At 41.8% G+C, this 22636-nt stretch overlaps 1 protein-coding gene across 3 annotated transcripts in view; it reads left to right on the top strand.

The window, feature by feature from the left end:
• sema3aa (sema domain, immunoglobulin domain (Ig), short basic domain, secreted, (semaphorin) 3Aa) overlaps positions 1–22636 on the top strand; it is a 46265-nt gene that overhangs the window by 21289 nt on the left and 2340 nt on the right. For 2 of the 3 annotated variants that reach the window (XM_078787456.1, XM_058077821.2), the window contains exons 2-15: positions 5161–5321; positions 7304–7366; positions 12578–12697; positions 12798–12888; positions 12963–13082; positions 15244–15386; positions 16681–16795; positions 16872–16941; positions 19186–19330; positions 19532–19751; positions 19834–19925; positions 19999–20040; positions 20819–20976; positions 22119–22186. In XM_078787456.1, coding sequence (XP_078643582.1) covers positions 5163–5321; positions 7304–7366; positions 12578–12697; positions 12798–12888; positions 12963–13082; positions 15244–15386; positions 16681–16795; positions 16872–16941; positions 19186–19330; positions 19532–19751; positions 19834–19925; positions 19999–20040; positions 20819–20976; positions 22119–22186 — 1606 coding nt within the window. In that variant the 5' untranslated portion in view covers positions 5161–5162. The remainder of the gene's footprint in view (positions 1–5160; positions 5322–7303; positions 7367–12577; positions 12698–12797; positions 12889–12962; positions 13083–15243; positions 15387–16680; positions 16796–16871; positions 16942–19185; positions 19331–19531; positions 19752–19833; positions 19926–19998; positions 20041–20818; positions 20977–22118; positions 22187–22636) is intronic. The other variant, XM_058077822.2, reaches the window with a different exon arrangement.

The following is a 22636-nucleotide window of genomic DNA, read 5'->3' as shown; positions in this document are numbered from 1 at the left end:
TTAATATATTTGCCACAATATCATCCAAATTATCGTATCAGTTACATAAAATTAATAATATATTTGCCACAATATCATCCAATATTATCATATGAGTTACATAAAATGATCATATTTGCTAGAATATAATCTAATATTATTGTATGAATATCATCCAATATTATTGTATGAGCTACATCAAATTAATAATATATTTGCTAGAATAACATCCAATATTATCGTAATGAGTTAGCATAACATTGTTATGCTAACGTCCTTAGCATAACGAACATTACCATCCTCGCGTGTGAAAAGTGTTTCCTGTCGAATTGTGCCAAACTGAGTGAACGACTCTCGTATCGTCGAAATCATCGTTTCTTTGCAAATGTCACTCGGGATGAACTTTGACCTCCCCTCCGAGGGGTCTGCATGAACGATACGTGGCGAGGAGAGAGTTGAGCGTCTCGGCCGAGTGAGCTGCATGGTGACGGCTGAATGTGATGTGTACATACGTACATGGCGATATGTACATACATGGCGATATGTCATACATGTGCATACATGTATGACATATGTATGTACATGTATGTCCATGTACGTAGCTATTGTTTTACATGTGGCGACGCCGTGTGGCAAGGAGACGAGAGCAAAGTGGCGTGTTTCTCCTTGGCACCTGGTTGTGTTGTTCAGGCGGTCGCCGTGGCAACCAGCCCACACCTGCTACTGTGCTCACAGAGGCGGGAGGAGGAGAAGAAGAGAAGAAGAGAAGAAAGCCCCAAGAGGGAGGAGAACTTTGGTTATCCCTGAGCTTAGGATAATATTTGAACGTTTTGTGGAGCACGCCGCGCACATTTTCCACGGCTTTTCTTTGACACCTGTGTTCTGTGGCCGAAGGGGAAAAAAAAAAACACTACGCGGCGCCACACACGGAGAAGAAAGAAAGGGAAGGGCGGGGCTGGAGGTGAAAGACGGGAGGGGTGGAGGAGTGGACTCGCCAAAGAAAACGGAGAAAAGGTGAACAGCTTTGCTTTTCTAAAGCTCAGATCACGCCTGACAGACGCCTTTTTACCTCACGCCCTTTGACCTCCGTGGCTGGGATGAACCAGACTAGATATTTTATGGATATGCTAAGAACACCATCCTCATCCATGCTAATTATTTTTCTTATTTTTCTATCTTTTCTTAATATTTAGACTTTTTTCCCAACCAAATTTTTCAAAAAAAATTACAACTTTATTTCGGTTTTTATTTTGGTTTCAACTTTAGGTCACCAAAATATTATTTCAGAATATTTTGACTTTATTCCCATACATTTTTTTTGTTTCTGCTGTTTTTCCATCTTTATTTTTGTAATTCTGACTGACCAAATTTATAACTTTTTGCTGTTGCTTCTATTAATATTATGACTTAACATAAAACATAATGACAAAACATTAATTCTTATTATTATAATTTATTTATAACTTTATGATTATTTATTTATAACTTATTAATTCAAATCTGTGCCGCTAAATTTAATCCAAATATTTTTTTCTCAAAAGACTTTTTTCCAAATTTTTTCCAAAAATGACAACTTTATTTTGGTTTCAACTCTATGCCACCATAATATTATTTCATAATATTTTGACTTTATTCTCATACATTTTTTTTGTTTCTGCTGTTTTTCCAACTTTCTTCTTGTAATTCTGACTTTCTTTGCTCCAACCAAATTTTCAACTTTATTCAGGTTTTTTGCTGTTGCTTCTCCTAATATAAATTCTTTGTAAATATTATAATATTATTAAAAATATTATAATTTCTTTATTATTTCAACTCTGAGCCGCTAAAATGACTCCAAATATTTCTACTGACATTTCTCCAAAATGTCAAAGTGGTTTGTTGTTTTCTTTCTATATCATATATATATTATATATTATCATATATATATTATATATATAATAATACAACTTAAACAAAAACATCTTCATGCCAGTACGAAGACCTGGTATTTTTCTAGTATTATTTTATTCAAATTAAAACAGTTTTTTTCTCATCATCATATTATGACTTTTATTCTTGTAAAAATACTGCAGATTTCTCTGTTTTTGCTCAAATTTTTGTGTTTTTGTTAAATCATATTTTGGCCAATAAAATAGCCCCCGGGCCCCCGGTCCCCGTGTAACTTATTCATGCTGCCGTAGACGCCACTATACTGGATGTGACATGGAAGGTGTTCCATTAGCCAGATGTTAGCGGCTCACTTTTTATTTGTTCACCTTTTGTGAGACGCATACACACACAGACACACACAGACACACACACACAGCTGTCTACTCTAAAAAGAAAAATATAATAACGCTTGTCACCTCTTTTTCACCATGGCGACACGTGTAGGCGTCTCTCGACGTGCGCTGAATGAAGGGTCCTCCATGCACACACACACACACACACACACACACACACCACAGTGAAGGCTTCCTCTTGAATGAAGCGTGTGTGTTTTTGCAGGACAATAGAAAAGCCAACATGGCTGCTTTGCTGCGCGTGTCGTTCGGGTAAAGAGGGAGACCGTGAAGGATGGCAGCTGCTGAGTGTGCGTACGTTTGTGCCGCATCAGCACAAAAAAAAAAAACTGATTGGATTACAAGTGTGTCTTTGTGCTTTTGTGTGTCTTTTTAGGTGCACACGTTTTGTGCGTTTTGTGCAAGTCGCGGCCTTTCACGAGCGAGTGTGTCGGCTCGCCAAACTAGCTTGTCCGTGTTTAGGTTGGAGGTCGTGAGGCGAGTACGCCCCACTTATCCCTCCCACTCCCCACCCCACTCACATCCTGTGTGTGTGTGTGTTTGCTTTTCCACAATATTAGAAACACCCCTATTCAGGGTGCAGTGGGAACCTCCACCGCGATAATAAACATTGTTCCGTGAAGTGGCCTTTATTAGCCCCGCCCAATGTGGCGTTCAGGTGATGTCACGTCAGCATAAAAACCCTGATGGGAGCTTCCTGGCTCCGATGCTAACCAGACCTGCGATGCATCTCACTTTGACGCCCCAGGTCTGGATCCGACCCGGGCAGCTGTACCTAATATTATGTCCGCTGAATACCTCCACCCCGCCCGCCCGCCTGCCGCATCTGAAACATAAGACGACCTCCTCGGGTTCTGTTGACTGGAAATAGCATTTCCTTGCTTCCTCTCGCCACCGATTCATTTCCTGTGTGTGCGTCTGTGATGACATCGTCCTTCGCCTCCTCCATTGTAGCGCCGTGGAATGTCTATTGTGGGAAGAAAAAAGCCACACAAGCCCACACGCATACGCTCAAGCCATCTGTGGTGGGAGTCCAGAGTCCAGACCCCCCACCCCCCACCACACACTTTGAACATACACCCACCTGGTACTCACCAAATGAGCTGCGAGCACCTTTACGGGGTGACGGCCATCGCCAATACTCCATAGGTCGACCCCACGTGGTCGCCAGCCACTTCCTCCATCCCTTCCTCCTCCTACTCCTCCTCCTACTCCTCCTCCTCCATGCGGGCGCAGATGTCCGACATCGCCCACAGATGGCTCCTATAGCGGCCCGTCAATCACATCACAACCCACTACCCACTGTGTGTGTTCATGTACTGTATATGTGTGTATATGTGTGTGTGTGTGTTGACACTGATGATGATGGATGATGTTCGCAGCAAATAAAACGCACATGGAGCCAGGCGACTACCAAGTTTTTGATATTTGCGAGCCTTCATTTCCATAAACGCACCACAAGGTCGGGATCCGCGTACCAGGTTAATTTATGTTATTTTTGTACTAATGCATTTTTTTTAATGATTCAGTTTATTTTACTCGGTTGCATGGTGATTAAGTGGTTAGCGTGCAGGCCACACAGCTAGGAGACCCGTTCAATCCCACCCTCGGCTATCTCTGTGTGGAGTTTGCATGTTCTCCCCGTGCATGCGTGGGTGGCTTTTCTCCGGGTACTTCGCTGCCCCCCCCTTCAACTCCCAACATTGTTTAATATTACGAGTATACTCTTGTAAAATTGTTTAATTTTACGAGTACTACGAAAAAAAATATTACCAGGGTGTACTCTTGTAAAATTTTTATTGTTTAATATTACAATATTACAAAAAATATATATATTACGAGTGTACTCTTGTAAAATTGTTTAATGTTACGAGTATTATGAAAGAAATATTACAAGTGTACTCTTGTAAAATTGTTTAGTATTACAAGTATTACAAAAAATAAATATTACGAGTGTACTCTTGTATAATTGTTTAATGTTACGAGTATTGTGGAAAAAAAAATATTACGAGTGTACTCTTGTAAAATTGTTTACTCGTAATATTTTTTCCCCATAATACTCGTAATATTAAACGATTTCACAAGAGTACACTCGTAATATTTTTTTTCGTAATGCTCTTGTAAAATTGTTTAATATGACAAGTATTACGAAAATATATATATGTTACAAGTGTACTCTTGTAAAATTCTTGAATATTACAAGTATTACGAAAAAAAAATATTACGAGTGTACTCTTGTAAAATTTTTAATTTTACCAGTATTACAAAAAAATATTACGAGTGTACTCTTGTAAAATTTTTTAAATTATGAGTATTACGAAAAAAAATACTACGAGTGTACTTTTGTAAAATTGTTTAATAGTACAAGTATTACAGAAAAAAAATATTACGAGTGTACTCTTATAAAATTGTTTAATATTACGAGTATTGCGGGAAAAAAAAAATCACAAATGTACTCTTGTAAAATAGTTGAATCACAAGCAATAAATGGTTAACGCGACACACGGTGCATTGATGGGTTTGTTTGTGGATTCATTGAGCGTCCGGATGGTTCTTTGTTCATGAAATCCTCTCCAGGCTCGGCGAGCGCCATCTCTTCTAATGAAATGTCAATTAAGGGTCACATCGTACACGAGCTGCACTCGTGTTGTCACACTCGGATGGACAAAAGCCGTGTTCACGAGCACACATTCAGCCATGCTTCCCTTTGTCTTCATTTGCATAATAGGACATTTACACACACACACACAGACACACGACGGCGTATGAATTATTCAACCAATCACACAGATGAACAGACTGGCCCGCGGTCCCTGATTGGGACATACGTGCTGTGTTCACTCTGCTGGTCTCACACGCTACGTGTGCAAAGGTTTCAGGTCTCACCTTGTCGTTTCAGAGATGCTGGACTCCAGCAACCTGGTCAACTTCGGGGGCGTGGCCAACAGCTCCGGCTACGACACCTTCCTCCTGGACGAGGAGCGAGGACGACTCCTGGTGGGCGCCGAGGACCACGTCTTCTCCTTCGACCTGGTCAACATCAACAGGGACCACAGACAGGTACACGGTGCAGTACACAAAGAGACACTCACATGTACTTCTCAGTACTTCTCATCTCTGCATCGTTAGGAAGTACAACAAAGTGATTAAGAATATGCAACGTCGTCAGCCGGAAATTTGCAATGCAGATTCTCGACTCGGCTTCGTTGTCTCCAGGATGCAAAGCCTAAAAATAGACAATAGGCGACGCCTTCACGTGCCTCGGGCATGCCTCGGAATTGTCATTCGCTTGTCATCCACGGCAGGTGAATGCTGAGGGATGGACCAAAAAAAAAAAAAAACACACATCACAGCACATCATAGCATTCCACACAAGCATGTCAGATGTACTGGATTTGTGCAGGGGTGTCCGAATGCAGCAGATACACATGATAACCCGCACAGAAAGCTTTCTACATCCTCCAGAATCGGCACCTATTCCTGCTCTATTTCCTTGGATTTCCAAAACACTCTGTATTTATTTATTCCACTTATTTTTCATTTATTCGTCTCATACTCATGCTTGTACTGGGGCACGCCCCTATAAGGAAGATCACTGTCATTTTCACAAAATTGACACATTTACTTCGTTCCATAATGTTATTTTTTTAGGATTCAACTCCAACATTGTTTAATATTACGAGTATTACAGGAGAAAAAAATATTACGAGTGTACTCTTGGAAATTGTTTAATATTACAAGTATTCCGGAAAAAAATATTACGAGTGTACTCTTGTAAAATTGTTTAATATTCCAAGTATTATGAAAAAAAATATTACAAGTATACTTTTACGAGTATTACGAAAAAAAATATTACGAATATTATGAAAAAAATATATTATGAGTGTAGTCTTGTAAAATAGTTTAATATTAAGAATATTATGAAAAAATATATTACAAGTGTACTCTTGTAAAATTGTTTACTACTATGAGTATTGCGAAAAAGGAAAATTTTATGAGTGTACTCTTGTAAAATTTTTTAATATTATGAGTATTACGAAAAAAATATATTATGAGTGTTCTCTTGTAAATTTGTTTAATATTACGAGTATTATGAAAAAAATATAGAGTGTACTTTTATAAAATTTTATATGTTATGAGTATTACAAAAAAAATAAATATTACATGTGTTCTCTTGTAAATTTGTTTAATATTACAAGTATTACGGAAAAAAAATATGACAAGTTTACTCTTGTAAAATTGTTTAATATTATGAGTATTACGAAAAAATATATATTCCGAGTGTACTCTTGTAAAATTGTTTAATATTACGAGTATTACGAAAAAATATATATATATTACGAGTGTACTCTTGTAAAATTGTAACCATCGTTCTTGTTTGAATTTGACTTAATATTTTAAGTTAATTAATATTAATTAATATCTTCTATATCTAAAATTACAGCTTTTTTGACATTTCTGCTGTTTTTTCCCAACTTTCTATTCCAATATTTTCCTCATAAGATTAGAATTTTCCAATAATTCCAACTCCCGTTTCTTCCTTTGGCTTTGTAAACGTCTACAAAGCATCTCCTCACGATCCAAAACGGTCTTTAATTGGGAGATTACGGAGTCTGTGTTGTACAGAACCCTGGTTCCCATGCCCCCCCCCATGTGTGTTTATAGCGGGTGTGACTCCAGGGTGCACACGTGGCTTAGCACAGGAAGGACAATATGAATCCATTATTTACTTTGACATCACGTCTCGTCTCTTCCAAGGCGAGCGGCACTCGAGCGTGCGGCCGCTTCTCACGTCAGAAAAGGCAAAGTGCATCCATATGTTGCACACCAACTTTCTCCTGGTGAGGAGCAGACGTGGAGCAGAGCGCTCGGCTCGGATGTTTGGTTGGGGCCGCCTTCGGGATCCCGGCTGTAAAATTAGCATCATTTTACTTTAATTATACAAAACTTTCTTCTCGGTGACTCACAGCCTTCCTGTTTCATGAAACATTCAAACCTGCTCTCTTTCCACTCTGGGTGGGACTTTGTGTCGTTTGGTGCAGATCGCCTGGCCCGCCACCCCCTCCAAGCGGGACGAGTGCAAGTGGGCGGGGAAGGACCTCGGGGTAAGTTCGCCTTTTTCCTTTGTTCGCCAAAAGGATGCGTCTGCTCTACCATCCACTCTTAGATGCTCGGCTTTGGGATTCACTTCAGCCAATCGGTTTGAAATGTCCACCCTTACTCGTACAACACAGCCAACTGGGGTTTATCACGGTGCAACCAAATAGAACCCATGTGGGGCACACCATGGACGTGTGCCACACAGACGATGCAGGCATCGAAACGAGCGCCCACACATATGCATGCAACACAACACTATTTTATGCTATTTCATAACCCACAAGGCATGCCGGGTCACTTCCTGTTTGTACACTCTTACTTACACAGCACCAAACCAACATCGGTGTATCTAATCCAAACAAGACCGCAAGGCATGCTGGGCCACTTCCTGTTTGTACACCCTTACTTACACAACACCAAACCAACATTGGTGTATCCAATCCAAACGACACCGCAAGACATGCTGGGCCACTTCTTACATTTACACCCTTATTTACACAGCACCAAACCAACATTGGTGTATCCACCCCAAACGACACCGCAAGGCATGCTGGGTCACTTCCTGTTTGTACACCCTTATTTACACGGCACCAAACCAACATCGGTGTATCAAACCCAAACAACACCGCAAGGCATGCCGGGTCACTTCCTATTTTCACACCCTTACTTACACTGCACCAAACTACCATCGGTGTATCCAACCCAAACGACACCGCAAGGCATGCTGGGTCACTACATTTACACGCTTTCTTACACAGCACCAAACCAACATCGGTGTATCCAACCCAAACGACACCGCAAGGCATGCTGGGTCACTTCCTGTTTTTACACTCTTACTTACACAGCACCAAATCAACATCGAGTATCCAACCCAAATGACACCGCAATGCATGCTGGGCCACTTCCTGTTTGTACACCCTTACTTACACAACACCAAACCAACATTGGTATATCCAATCCAAACGACACCGCAAGACATGCTGGGCCACTTCGCTTACTTACACAGCAACAAACTAACATCAGTGTATCCAACACAAACGACACCGCAAGGCATGCTGGGTCATTTCCTACATTTACACCCTTATTTACACAGCTCCAAACCAACATTGGTGTATCCACCCCAAACGACACCGCAAGGCATGCTGGGTCACTTCCTGTTTTCACACCCTTATCTACACAGCACCAAACCAACATCGGTGTATCCAACCCAAACAACACCACAAGGCATGCCGGGTCACTTCCTGTTTTCACACCCTTATTTACACAGCACCAAACCAACATCGGTGTATCCAACCCAAACAACACCACAAGGCATGCCGGGTCACTTCCTGTTTTCACACCCTTATTTACACAGCACCAAACCAACATCGGTGTATCCAACCCAAACAACACCACAAGGCATGCCGGGTCACTTCCTGTTTTCACACCCTTATTTACACAGCACCAAACCAACATCGGTGTATCCAACCCAAACAACACCACAAGGCATGCCGGGTCACTTCCTGTTTTCACACCCTTATTTACACAGCACCAAACCAACATCGGTGTACCCAACCCAAACAACACCACAAGGCATGCCGGGTCACTTCCTGTTTTCACACCCTTACTTATACGGCACCAAACCAATATTGGCCTATCCAACCCAAACAACACCGCAAGGCATGCTGGGCCACTTCCTGTTTTCACACTCTTTCTTACACAGCACCAAACCAACATCGGTGTATCCAATTCAAACGACACCGCAAGGCATGCTGGGCCTACATTTACACCCAACAGGCGCTTATCGAGCCCAACTCCCTCACGGTGCAACCAAATATTAAGACGTGTGCAACAGACACTGAATGTACCACGGACTATGCGGGCATCCAAATAAACACTTCCATACTAAGTACACATGCAAAGTAAACCACTTTACAACCACACAGGAAGTCACCCGGCATGTCTTGTGGGTTATAAATGAGCATAAGAGTGTTGTTTTGCGTGTAGGTGTTTATTTGATAGTTTCTGTGGTGCAGTTACAATGTCTTTCACGTGTGGGACTTGTTGGGGTTATTGTTGGGGGGCACCGTGGTTGAGGGCGGCGTTTTATAGCTTAAGTGTGATCAGAGTGTCAAAAATAGACGTTTTTATGGGCGCCTCATTACTCCTGGTTTTTATAATAATCCAACATCACATTTATGCCATGCAGCGACGATGAGGCGTTTGCGTGCCGTTTAAAAAAAAAAAAAAAGAGAAAAAAGTTTCCTGTTTAGTGCGAGCCAGCGAGAGCAGATGGAGCGGAACACACACCACGGGTCTTGATTGGGACGATGCTCCAACTTTCCAAAACATTTCTCCAGAAGTACGATTTACGGCAGGAGACGCTTCAAACGCAGCAGCTGCGAAACGCCGAGGAGGACGCTTGAGCTTTAGGATGGAATCTGCTCATCCTGATATCGTACATTGAAACTTCCCACATGTCATTCATGGAGCATACATCGCTTCTGAACTCGCGTTGGGCTCCAGAAATGATGAAACTAGCATTTTTATTATAGTTCGCTATAATAAAAGCAAAAAAAAAAAGGTTTTGCTCGCAAAGCTTCACTTTTACATTTTTTCTAATCTATCACTAGCCACGTTTACATGAGGAGTTTTTCTCTTTCCGAATGACCTTTCCGAAAACAATGGTATCCATGAAAAGGAATATTCCAGTCTCTTGTCTACATGCGGCGCTATAATTAAACAGAATAGTCAATGGGGCATGCCCAGTAAAACGTAAACATCAACATCACGTGATACCGACTTCCCCGAGTTGGAATAACTCCGTATTGCCAGTTTTTCCTTTGTCCAGTCTTGAAATCAGTTTGGATCAAAAACAAACTTTTCCGAAGCAGTCCAGTGCCGATTGCCGGCCTCCATTTTTAAAACCAAAGAACGTCTGGAGCTGCGTGTTACGTTATATCTGATCATTCGCTGAAAGAACGCACTCGGGATAAATTTAAAGAGGAAAATATCAAATTCAGGGCTGCACGGTGGTCGAGTGGTTAGCGCGCATTTTTGTACCAATGCATTTTTTTTATGATTTGTTTTTTTTACTCGGTTGCACAGTGATGGTGTGGTTAGTGGTTAGCATGCAGGCCACACAGCTAGGAGACCCGAGTTCAATCCCACCCTCGGCCATCTCTGTGTGGAGTTTGCATGTTCTCCCCCGTGCATGCGTGGGTTTTTTCCGGGTACTCCGGTTTCCTCCCACATTCCAAAAACATGCTAGGTTAATTAGCCACTCTAAATTGTCCATAGGTATGAATGTGAGTGTGAATGGTTGTTTGTCTATATGTGCCCTGTGATTGGCTGGCCACCAGTCCAGGGTGTACCCCGCCTTTCTCGCCCGAAGACAGCTGGGATAGGCTCCAGCACCCCCACCGCGACCCTCGTGAGGATAAGCGGTAGAAAATGAATGAATGAATTTTTCTAAACATCAATAATGGAAAAGTCAGCAGTCATTTTCCAAGAATAAAGATATGGACTATGGAATATGGACAGAAAAAAGAGGAAAATGTGTTTCCAGTCGTAGACTTTCAGGTTGCAAGACGTGTGACAAAAGTATGTCGTGTGGCCAAATGTGGCGATCGTACGGCTAATAAATGGTACGTCAGGTAGCCTAGGCTTTAGCTAAGTCAGTTTGGCCCGTGTTGGTGTGTTTTTACTGATCGTTAGCCATGTTTTCTTTGGAATTGTTGGTCCTTTTGACCCTCGACTGTGTTTATTCATGTCAAAGACAAGCGTTGGTTTTGGAGCCATGACGCTGTAAGTCATGTGGAGCGCCAGGCGAGGTTTGGACGTGTGACGAGGGTGTGAGAATGATGTCGGGAACGTGCTCCTGCAGCGCTGCGATGGGAAAGACACATGCTAAAGTCATTACTTCGGTGTGGCGCTGTATGGACGCACATACATATACATATATATAAACGTACGTACGCATGGAGAAGTAATGCTGAGCTCAGGTCAGCCGCAATACATCACCCGAAAACTCAACAAGGGTCCTCTGGGTGAACCGGGGGAACGTTTAGCACGCTAGTCGGTAGTCAAAATGTCAATGGAACAAAACTTGGAAAAAAAAAACGATATTGGAGTTTTTCGGAGATAAACGACCCTCATTGGCGTGTTAGCCGACTTGGCGCTTTCCAACGCTAACACAGGCTGTCCATCAAAAGCAGGCGCTTCCAAGCAGTCTTGTTTCCTACGGAAGCCTGATTCCACCACGGGAAGAATAAATATCCCAATGCAAGGCCGAATTGGGAGATAAGAAGTTCGATTCCCGGGTCTAAAATATCTTTTTCGTGGTGTTTTTCTTCTTCTTCATGTGCATTAGCGCCATCTGTGGAACAGAATCTAAAGCCTTCTATACTTTATTCATAAGTCCAGTTTTATTAAAAAAAGAAAATACATATTTATATAAAACATCAATATTGAACAAAGCAAAATTTGTTCTCATTATGTCATTGTATGGTCATATCACCTCGTACTTGGGTATGTTACAAAAGTAAATAAATAAATGAATAATTAAAATAATTATGAATGTAAAAATTATTATAAATTAATAGCTTAATATAAATTAATAATTTAATTAATATCAGTATATATAATATAATAAACATATTAATATGAATAAATAAATTAAAATACATTTTAAAAACTTAAACTATATTAGGAAAGCAGGAAGTGAACAAATGTAACAGTTACTGATTGTAAAAGTACCAGATGGAGGGGTAGGATTTAATAAGCTTTGCTTCTTCCTACTCCTTTTGGACATGTGGAACTGTGAACTGATTATGGGATGCACTCAATAATTATACATTTAAAAAGAATTATAAATTAATAATTAAATTAATAATTAAATATACATTATAATGTAATTAATATTGATATATTATATAATAATATACTATTGTAATACAAAATATTCATATTAATAAATATTTAAATTAAAATACATTAAAAAACATTAATTATATTAGGAAAGCAGGAAGTGAACAAATGTAACAGTGCTTGATTGTAAAAGTACCAGATGGAGGGGTTGGATTTTATAAGCTTTGCTTCTTCCTACCATTACCAAAACATGTCCCGAGTTTATGTATATTATATATATACATATATAATATGTATGTTTGTTGTATTACTAAGTTCAATTTGAATTGCTTCAACTTTATTGGTTTCTGGTTCCACGTCTCCTCCAGAAGGAGTGCTCCAACTTCATCCGCGTGCTCCAACCCTACAACCAGACCCACCTGTACGTGTGCGGCACCGGAGCTTTTCATCCCATCTGCGCTTACCTGGAAATGGGCAAGAGAGCCGAGGTGAGGCGTGGCCAAGGACGCACAATGGCGGCATGTTGACAGCTGCTCATGGCGGCCGACTCCAAATACGTTCTTCTTTTTCTTCTTCTCCGGCGCACAGGACAACATCTTCCGCCTCGTTCCCCATTTTGAGAACGGCCGCGGGAAGAGCCCCTACGACCCCAAAATGCTGTCGGCATCACTTCTCATCGGTAATGGGATGAGGGAGTCCCGAGTAGCCCCCCTAAAAAGCAGGGCCCCCCTTAATACGACCGCTCTTTTGCAGACGGGGAGCTGTACTCGGGCACGTCGGCCGACTTCATGGGCCGGGATTTTGCCATTTTCCGGACCCTGGGTGAGCATCATCCCGTCAGAACGGAGCAGCACGACTCCAGGTGGCTCAATGGTAGGAACCGCACACACAATCTCAAGACTCCGAACGCATCCCAAGTCCGATTAGCGCCACGTTGTTGACCGTACGGCGAGCTTTTCAGCATCCTGGCCGCCCACAAAAGGCCGTTCAAGCTGTGCCCCAAACCCCCCACCCCCGCCTCCCTTCAGTTGCTTTCCCACACATCTAATCCGCTCTCAGCTGTTTTCCTGTTGTGGAGTCAAATTCCTCCACTTCCTGCGCCACCAGCTTGAAAAATCCTACATACAAGCACCGCTGATGACATGTTAATAAAGCGTCCAGACGCTAATCCTCATCCATCTTTCACTCGGAATTGCATGGATTACTCTCCTGTCCGATGCCTTTATCAACACGGGGATCACATGCATGGAATAGAGTGGGATAAGTATCGGTTGACGGCAGCAGCGGGAAATCGAAGAGCGCAAACGGATGGCAAAAACATCAGGCCGCGCTACTGTCCACTTTGGACGCTACGACGGGTCTGAAACATGTTTGTAAAATAAAGCACCACCAAAACCTTTCCACAAAGGCCGCGTATGGAAAAATGACAATTTCTTTCCATAATATGATGACTTTATTCCTGGAAGTAATATTGGAATTTTTCCTCAAACTAATTCTACAAAAATGATGACTTTGTTTTGTTATTTTTTCATAATATTACAACTTTTATATTTTAGCTCAGTGCTACTAAAAACTAAAAAGTTCGAGACTTCATTCTCAGCCAATCACAGCTTTTTTTTTTTACAGTTTTTTTTACTTTCTGACGATTTCAGCCCTCTTCTTTATGACGTCACTCCCATCATATTTACACTTTTTTTTCAACCTGATTTATGGATATGTTTTTCTTGTTTTTCATAATATTGCAACTTAAAAAATACTAAAAAATTTAGCTTTATGTTATTAACATGGTGTTATTTTTACTCTTAATATTATAAGGAAAGACTTTTATTCTTGTAATGTTTTGACTTTTTCCATTTCTGTTGGGATGTTTTTCTATTTTAACTACTTCAACTATTTGGTTTCTTCTTGTAATTATTCACAAATTTTGAATTTATTATTATAATATTGTAACTTTTTTACAGATTAAAAATTCTTAGATATCTAAATATTAGATATTTTTTCCTCTCAATATTATGTTATTCTCCTAACATTACGACTTCTACTTGTTAGATGTTGTTGGACATTTTTCTCTTAAAATTCTGACTTTAGTCTTATTAAATCGATTTTTTTCTTTTTTTGCTATTTAAAAAAATATGTATTTATTTTGTAAGTTTTTATATTGAATATTTCGTCATGAATATATATATTTTAAAATGTTGTGAATATTGAAATAATTTCAGAATGTGCCGAATTTCAGAACTATTTGGTTTCTTGTTGTAATTATTCCAATTTTTACTTTATTCTCATAACATTGTAACTTTTTTGTAACTTTATTTGTAATATTATTTAATTGTTAATTCTTAGATATTAGATATTTCCTCCTAAAATTACGACTTCTTCTTGTTGATGTTGTTGGACATTTTTCTCTTAAAATTCTGACTTTACTCTTATTAAATAAATTTTTTTCTCTTTTTGCTATTTTTTAAAAATATTTATATTTAAAATAAATATATTTTAAATATTTATATTTATCTTGTAAGTTTTTATATTGTTTTTATATATTTCATCATGAATATATATTTTTAAAATGTTGCGAATATTGAAATAATTTCAGAATGTGCCGCGGGTGGACAATAAAAAAAACATCTCAGGGCCACAAAGGGCCCCTTGTCCAGACGTTGGACACCCGTGCCCTCAGGTGGGGGTGCCCGCTCTTGCACAAACTAGCCTTTGAGTTTCTGAATGTTCTCGCCCATATTCACGTTCACGCCCCCCCCCTTTTTCACAGCTACTCCACATCCTAAACGGCCTTAAGAGGCGTAACACGACACCGCTTGTTTCACTCCGCCGCTGATCCTTTTCCCGTTTTTTTACGTGAAATATATCCTCGCTTGGTTTTGATTTCCTCTCCGTCTTAAAGCAGGGGGGAGAAACTTATTGAAAAGGTACACAGGACAATCACAACCACGTGTCTGTGAGAGGATACGCTTAGCTAGGATTTGGACTCCCGAGATACCCTAACGCCACGAGTGGTCTCCTCTCCCACGTCCATCAGATCCCAGATTCGTCGGGGTTCACTTGATCCCCGAGAGCGACAACCCCGAGGACGACAAGATCTTCCTGTTCTTCAAAGAGAACGCCATGGACGGCGAGCACACGGGCAAGGCCACCATCGCCCGCATTGGACAACTGTGTAAGGTAACAGATGAACGCCGCCGCTCGAGTCCTGTGTCGATGATGTCTGACCGCAGCTAACATTAGGATGTCTTCCCAAGGGGCGGTGGGATGTCCTTTAGATTAGTCAGTGTACAGCTTCTAAAACGGCTGATGCTTCTAAAACGGCTGATGCTTCAGAATGTCACATTCATTTGTAAACCGCAGCTGCCTTGGTACCGGCAGCACTCATGCAACCTCAGTTTGTGTGCCTGTGCGCCTCATCATGTTAGAAAAAACAGTTTTAGCTCCAGAATGTCAGTGCATGTTGTTATTCCTGTATGAACCACAGCTCCCTCTGTGCCGGCAGCACTCATGCAACCTCAGTTTGCGTGCCTGTGCTCCTCATCATGTTAGAAAGAACAGATTTAGCTCCAGAATGTCACAGTGCATGTAGTCATTCTTGTATGAACCGCAGCTCCCTCGGTGCCGGCAGCACTCGTGCAACCTCATTTGGTGTGCCTGAGCTCCTCATCATATTAGGAAAACGGTTTTAGCTCCGGAATGTTACAGTGCATGTAGTTAGTCCTGTATGAACCGCAGCTCCTTGGTACCAACAGCACTCGTGCAACCTCACTTGGTGTGCCTGAGCTCCTCATCATGTTAGAAAAAACAGTTTTGGCTCCAGAATGTCACAGTGCACGTAGTTATTCTTGTATGAACCTCAGCTCCCTCGGTACCGGCAGCACTCATGCAACCTCATTTGGTGTGCCTGGGCTCCTCATCATGTTAGAAAAAAACGATTCGAGGTCCAGAATGTCACAGTGCATGTTGGCATTCCTGTATGAACCGCAGCTCCCTCTGTGCCGGCAGCACTCGTGCAACCTCACTTGGTTTCACTGCACTCTTCATGTTAGGAAAACGGTTTAAGCTCCAGAATGTTGCAGTGCATGTCGGCATTCCTGTATGAACCACAGCTCCCTCTGTGCCAACAGCACTCGTGCAACCTCACTTGGTTTCACTGGGCTCTTCATGTTAGAAAAACGGTTTTAGCTCCAGAATGTCACAGTGCATGTAGGCATTCATGTATGAACCGCAGCTCCCTTGGTACCGGCAGCACTCGTGCAGCCCCAAACCATATGCTACCACGCCCATGCACATTTTGCTGCTCGCTTGTGTTGCCAGCTTATAATGATTATAATGATAATAATAATGTGTTGACTCATTAACAGTAGATGTATGGAAGCTGCACACTGACTACTCTTAAGTAGAGAGTAAGTCTACCCTTTGAGAAGACTTGCTTGCTGAAATGCCAGGTGATGATGACGTCCTTTTGCAGAACGACATGGGAGGCCACCGCAGTCTGGTCAACAAGTGGACCACCTTCCTGAAGGCCCGGCTCATGTGTTCCGTGCCGGGGGTCAACGGCATCGACACACACTTTGATGAGCTCCGTGAGTGTGTCTTCCTTTGCTCCACTGCGCTGCAAGACGCTTCCAAACGCCCTCACGCCCTATTTTGTGTTCGCAGAGGACGTGTTCCTGATGAGTGCCAAGGACCCCAAGAACCCAGTCATCTACGCCGTCTTCACCACGTCCAGGTATGAAAGCCGTCGTTACGTTGCTTTACCTCCTCTGCCTCCTCACACCCACACAGGAGCTCCTCCTGTCTTGTTTGTGTTGTTGGCTTTGTTGCTAGGAGACCAGTAGGAGCTGGTTACGCCATGAACGTGAATATGGCCACGTTACAGCCACGCGTTCATCAATTCAACTTGCGAGAACATTCAGAAAGTCAAAGGCTAGTTTGTGCAAGAGCGCCTCTTGAGGGCATGGGTGTCCAAAATCCGGACAAGGGGCCCTTTGGGGCCCGGAGATGTTGTTTTATTGTCCCGCCCGCGGCACATTCTGAAATTATTTCAATATTCACAACATTTTAAAAATATATATTCATGATGAAATATTCAATATAAAAACTTACAAGATATAAATATAAATATTAAAATATATTCATTTAAAATATGAATATTTTATATTTAAAAATAGCAAAAAGAGAAAAAAAATCTATTTAATAAGACTCAAGTCAGAATTTTAAGAGAAAAATGTCCAACAACATCTAACAAGAAGAAGTCATAATTTTAGGAGAATAACATAATATTGTGAGGAAAAATATCTAATATTTAGAAATCTAATATTTAAGAATTAACAATTAAATAATATTACAAAAAAGTTAAAAAAAGTTTACAATGTTATGAGAATAAAGTAAAAATTGGAATAATTACAACAAGAAACCAAATAGTTCTGAAATTTGACACATTCTGAAATTATTTCAATACTCACAACATTTTTAAAATATATATTCATGATGAAATATTCAATATAAAAACTTACAAAATAAATACATATTTTAAAACAATAGCAAAAGGAGAAAAAAATCTATTTAATAAGATTAAAGTCAGAATTTTAAGAGAAAAATGTCCAAGAACATCTAACAAAAAGAAGTCGTAATTTTAGGCGAATAACATAATATTGTGAGGAAAAATATTGATATTTAGAAATCTAATATCTAAGAATGAACAATTAAATATTACAAAAAAGTTACAATGTTATGAGAATAAAGTAAAAATTGGAATAATTACAACAAGAAACTAAATAGTTCTGAAATTTGGCACATTCTGAAATGATTTCAATACTCACAACATTTTAAAAATTTTATTTTTGATGAAATATTCAATATAAAAACTTACAAAATAAATACATATTTTTTTAAAAATAGCAAAAGGTTACGTTGTTTTACCTCCTCCGCCTCCTCACACCTACACATGAGCTCCTCCTGTCTTGTTTGTGTTGTTGGCTTTGTTGCTAGGAGACCAGTAGGAGCTGATATTTGTTCCACAGACCTATTTCCTGGATAGCGAAAGCACGCACTTCTGAAGCATTCTGCCAGCTTCTTTTATTATTGTCCTTCCCTTGTCGCATTCCCAGACAGCGCCCCACATTCCCTGTTCCACATCCCATAATCCACTTCCAGGTGGCCTGATCCCGGCTTACCTGCGCCCTTCTTTCCAGGTGGTTGTAGTAGCATGTAAGGGAGGCGGGAGCGTCCCAACACTTCAACCATCAATCAGTGCTAACGCTAACGCCACATCGGCTTTTCTCACTTTTCTGGCACGCATTCAAGCCGAGAGGTCAGCGCGGCACGTACGCACACGCGTGAAATTCAATTAGGATCGCATTTGGGAACGAGAGCGGCTTAATTGGTTTTCTAAGCGGCCAGTTTGCCCAAATGAATAGAGTGCAGCTTCTTTTCAATACGGCTGCCTAATGGCGCGGAAAAAGGCAGATCCATGTTTGATTGGGAATGTGGGAGTCGATGGAGTCCTTTTTTTCCCAAACGTCGCCACAGACAGATGTTCTTCTCAAGCGTCGATATCGTACGTTAATTGAATTTTGCTTTAATTACCGTTTTCGAGCGCACCCTCCATTCATTTTCCGCGCTTCCATAATTAGTCTTATTTAACTTCCCGTCGTCGTCAGCAAGCGAGACAAAGGACGTCCCCGCAGCTCGCGCTCCAACGTCGGAATGCCGGCATCTGCCAATCCACATCAAAAGTAGGGCCCTCGCCGTCGACCACGTCCACGGCATCAGGATCCTCTCCGCTTTCACGCTGCCTCCTGGATGACCTCAAATGTTGCAGAAACAGCTTCCCTTTCCTCGGAGATTGATTGATCTTGGAAGTTCTGCCGTTCCCGGCCAAAATTCCCGTCAATAAAATAAAACCTGGAAGCAATCAGCCATCAGTCACTTACGAGTCTTACTTTCTTTCTTTCTTTCTTTCCCCCTGCAGCAACATCTTCAAAGGCTCGGCGGTGTGCATGTACAACATGGCCGACATCAGGAGGGTCTTCCTGGGGCCGTACGCCCACAGGGACGGACCCAACTACCAGTGGGTGCCCTTCCAAGGCAGGGTGCCCTACCCGCGACCTGGAACTGTGAGTAGCGGCGCTCGTTTGTTGGTATTATGTAAACAAGACGCGAATCAAGCGCACGCCAGCACGGTGCTCGGACCATATCAGCCAATCAGAAGCCTTCCCTGGATGTAAACAGTCGAGATAAAGTTTTATTTAATTGACAGGAAGCTGCAAATAGACGTACGTGTACGAAAGCTACCACTTCCTGTGTCTCCTCCCCAGTGTCCGAGCAAGACCTTCGGCGGCTTCGACTCCACCAAAGACCTCCCGGATGATGTCATCACCTTCGCCAGGGGCCACCCGGCCATGTACAACCCCGTGCACCCCATCGGCGGGCGCCCCATCGTGGTGCGCACGGACGTGGGCTACCAGTTCTCGCAGCTGGTGGTGGATCGCGTGGAAGCCGAGGACGGGCAGTACGATGTCATGTTCATCGGCACGGGTTTGTGTTTGGGTTTTGGGTTTGGGTCTGGTCATGTGTCAGGTTGCCGACTGGTGATGGAATGCTGACTGTTGGTTAACAGACGTAGGAACGGTGCTGAAGGTGGTGACCATCCCCAGAGAGAGCTGGCATGACCTGGAGGAGGTGGTGCTGGAGGAAATGAGCGTCTTCAGGGTAAGCCATCTTGGAGAAGGCGGACATGATGGATGAGCTCTCACACATTGAAGTTTGTGTTGATGTGATGCAGGAGCCAACGACCATCACCGCCATGGAGCTGTCAACCAAACAGGTAAACAACACAAACTAATAATCATTTGGAGTGCATGAGAAAGCGGTGAGAGGGAAAAATGCTCCTCGACTTGATTGTAACCAACAGCTGAGTGGCAACATTTTAAAGTGCAAGCAGAGGTAGATAATGCTTCTCATGATACCTCAAATGCAGCTAACGCCATCTTCTTGACTTTTTTTCATTTTATTATAAGAGAAATTCAAAATAACTAATCATAATTGTAGAGTGGCAACATTTTAAAGCGCAAGCAAAGGTAGACAATGCTTCTAATGATACCTCAATTGCAGCTAGCGCCATCTTCTTGACTTTTTTCCATTTTATTATGAGAGAAATTCAAAATAACTAATCATAATTGTAACCAACAGCTGAGTGGCAACATTTTAAAGCGCAAGCAGAGGTACATAATGCTTTTAATGATACCTCAAATGCAGCTAGCGCCATCTTCTTGACTTTTTTCCATTTTATTATGAGAGAAATTCAAAATAACTAATCATAATTGTAACCAACAGCTGAGTGGCAACATTTTAAAACGCAAGTAGAGGTAGATAATGCTTTTAATGATACCTCAAATGCAGCTACCGCCATCTTCTTGACTTTTTAATAATTTTTTTTTCATCAACATTTGGTCCCTGAACAAAAAGATGAAATCATTCCAAATTGAAGTCCTGTTGTTTTGATTGACTGCCATTGTTATCCTTTTTAAAGATGGATCGCGGTCCTGATGTTGTGGTTGTCTGCCTGATTCAAGGAAAAGACTCATTTTTGGCTCCTCCCACAGCAACAATTGTACCTGGGCTCGTCGCTGGGCGTCTCCCAGATGCCCCTGCACCGCTGCGAGGTGTACGGCAAAGCCTGCGCCGAGTGCTGCCTGGCTCGGGACCCCTACTGCGCCTGGGACGGCGCCGAGTGCTCCAGATACTTTCCCACCGCCAAGAGGTACGGGAGCGTGTCGGCTAAATTGCAGCTGTCTGTCCGACCACTTCACCCTGCGGACAGGAGTTACGATCACACACACACACCCTCAAATTACCCCGGGCTCGCACACATCGCAGCTCATTCATCCACGGCACAAGTAGGCCAGCAGGCATGCGGCCGAGGTGGCACGCCCTGCAGGGATGCCGCCTCCACCACCTCCGTTCTTCTTCTCCACTGCAGATATTTTCACTCCCACAATGGGAACCACGTGTGCTCGCACAGGAAGGTTAGCCACACAAAGTGTGACATTGTAGGTTTACCGCACTATTACCCCCCCAAACCCCCCTTCATGTTCTACTACTATTGCACCCTAGACGCTTTTGATTTTTTACCTTTTTTGGCACAGCAAATTGCTACCTTGAAGTCCCGTAATTATCCCTGTGGGGTACACTTAGCTTTAGGGCACACAAAGGGACCCCTGACCCTCACCCGCTTTGTTCTCATCATTCCCCGTGTCAGCCGTGATAAATAGCAACAAGGGAAACACTTGACTGGCCGACGTCGCCGTTCCTCGCCATTGTGGTTTAAAAAAAGATGACTTTCATATTACAGTCCATCAGAGGGCAGCGAGTATGTACAGTCGTTAAATTCAGCCTATTTCCCTCCTTTTCACACAAGTACTTTAACAGAGGGGTTGAGTTAAAAAAAGGCTTTTTTTGATTTAGATCTTGCATTGGGTAACAGTGGCCCCTAGCGGCCAGAGGAGGTTGAGTTAAAAAAAGGGCTTTTTTTGATTGAGATCTTGCATTGCGTAACAGTGGCCCCTAGCGGCGCTCAAGGGTTGATGCATCCTTGCATCGCTTTAAGAATGGCATTAGGCGATGCACTTTTATGTTCCTGTAATTCTTCTAATACTGTTTTATACTGTTTTGTAATTGAAGTTTGTAATAAAATATATATTTAATTTAAAATAATAAAATGAAAAAAAATAAAATGAACAATAAAATAAAATAAACACAAAAAATACAATTAAAAAATAAACAAAAAAATAGTACGTAGGCGATATGAATATTGTTGGATATACGATGCCTGTTCATTAACCATGATTGATTTTCAGATTGTTTAATATTATCGATATTTATATATCATTTAACTCATCCCAGGCGCACCAGACGGCAGGACATCAGGAATGGCGACCCGCTTTCCCAGTGCTCAGACCTTCAGCATCACGGTACGGTATCGTGGTTACAAAACACACAAACAACACACTCTAGAATGATCCCGGTGTTTGCATTTGTCTGACTCTGTGGTTCTCAACTGGTGGGTCGGGACGCAAAAGTGCGTCACGGATGCTCCAGTCAGGGTTTCTGTGGCCGTTTCTGGGATTGATACCCATCACATGGATGAACATGATTGGTGTAGCCATTGACGATTTACAGGCCGGTGTTGATTCACATTTTAAAGCACAAGCAGAGGTAGATAATGCTTTTAATGATACCTCAAATGCAGCTAGCGCCATCTTCTTGACTTTTTTTTCCATTTTATTATAAGAGAAATTCAAAATAACTAATCATAATTGTAACCAACAGCTGAGTGGCAACATTTTTAAGCGCAAGCAAATAGATCGATAATGCTTTTAATGATACCTCAAATGCAGCTAGCGCCATCTTGACTTTTTTCC

This window comes from Doryrhamphus excisus, linkage group LG2 (genome assembly GCF_037039965.1).
Source record: "Doryrhamphus excisus strain RoL-2023G ecotype Guam linkage group LG2, RoL_Dexc_Guam_v1.1, whole genome shotgun sequence".
NCBI lineage: Eukaryota > Metazoa > Chordata > Actinopteri > Syngnathiformes > Syngnathidae > Doryrhamphus > Doryrhamphus excisus.
The sequence above is the reverse complement of the archived record's forward strand: the minus strand, read 5'-3'. Positions and strand labels throughout refer to the sequence as shown.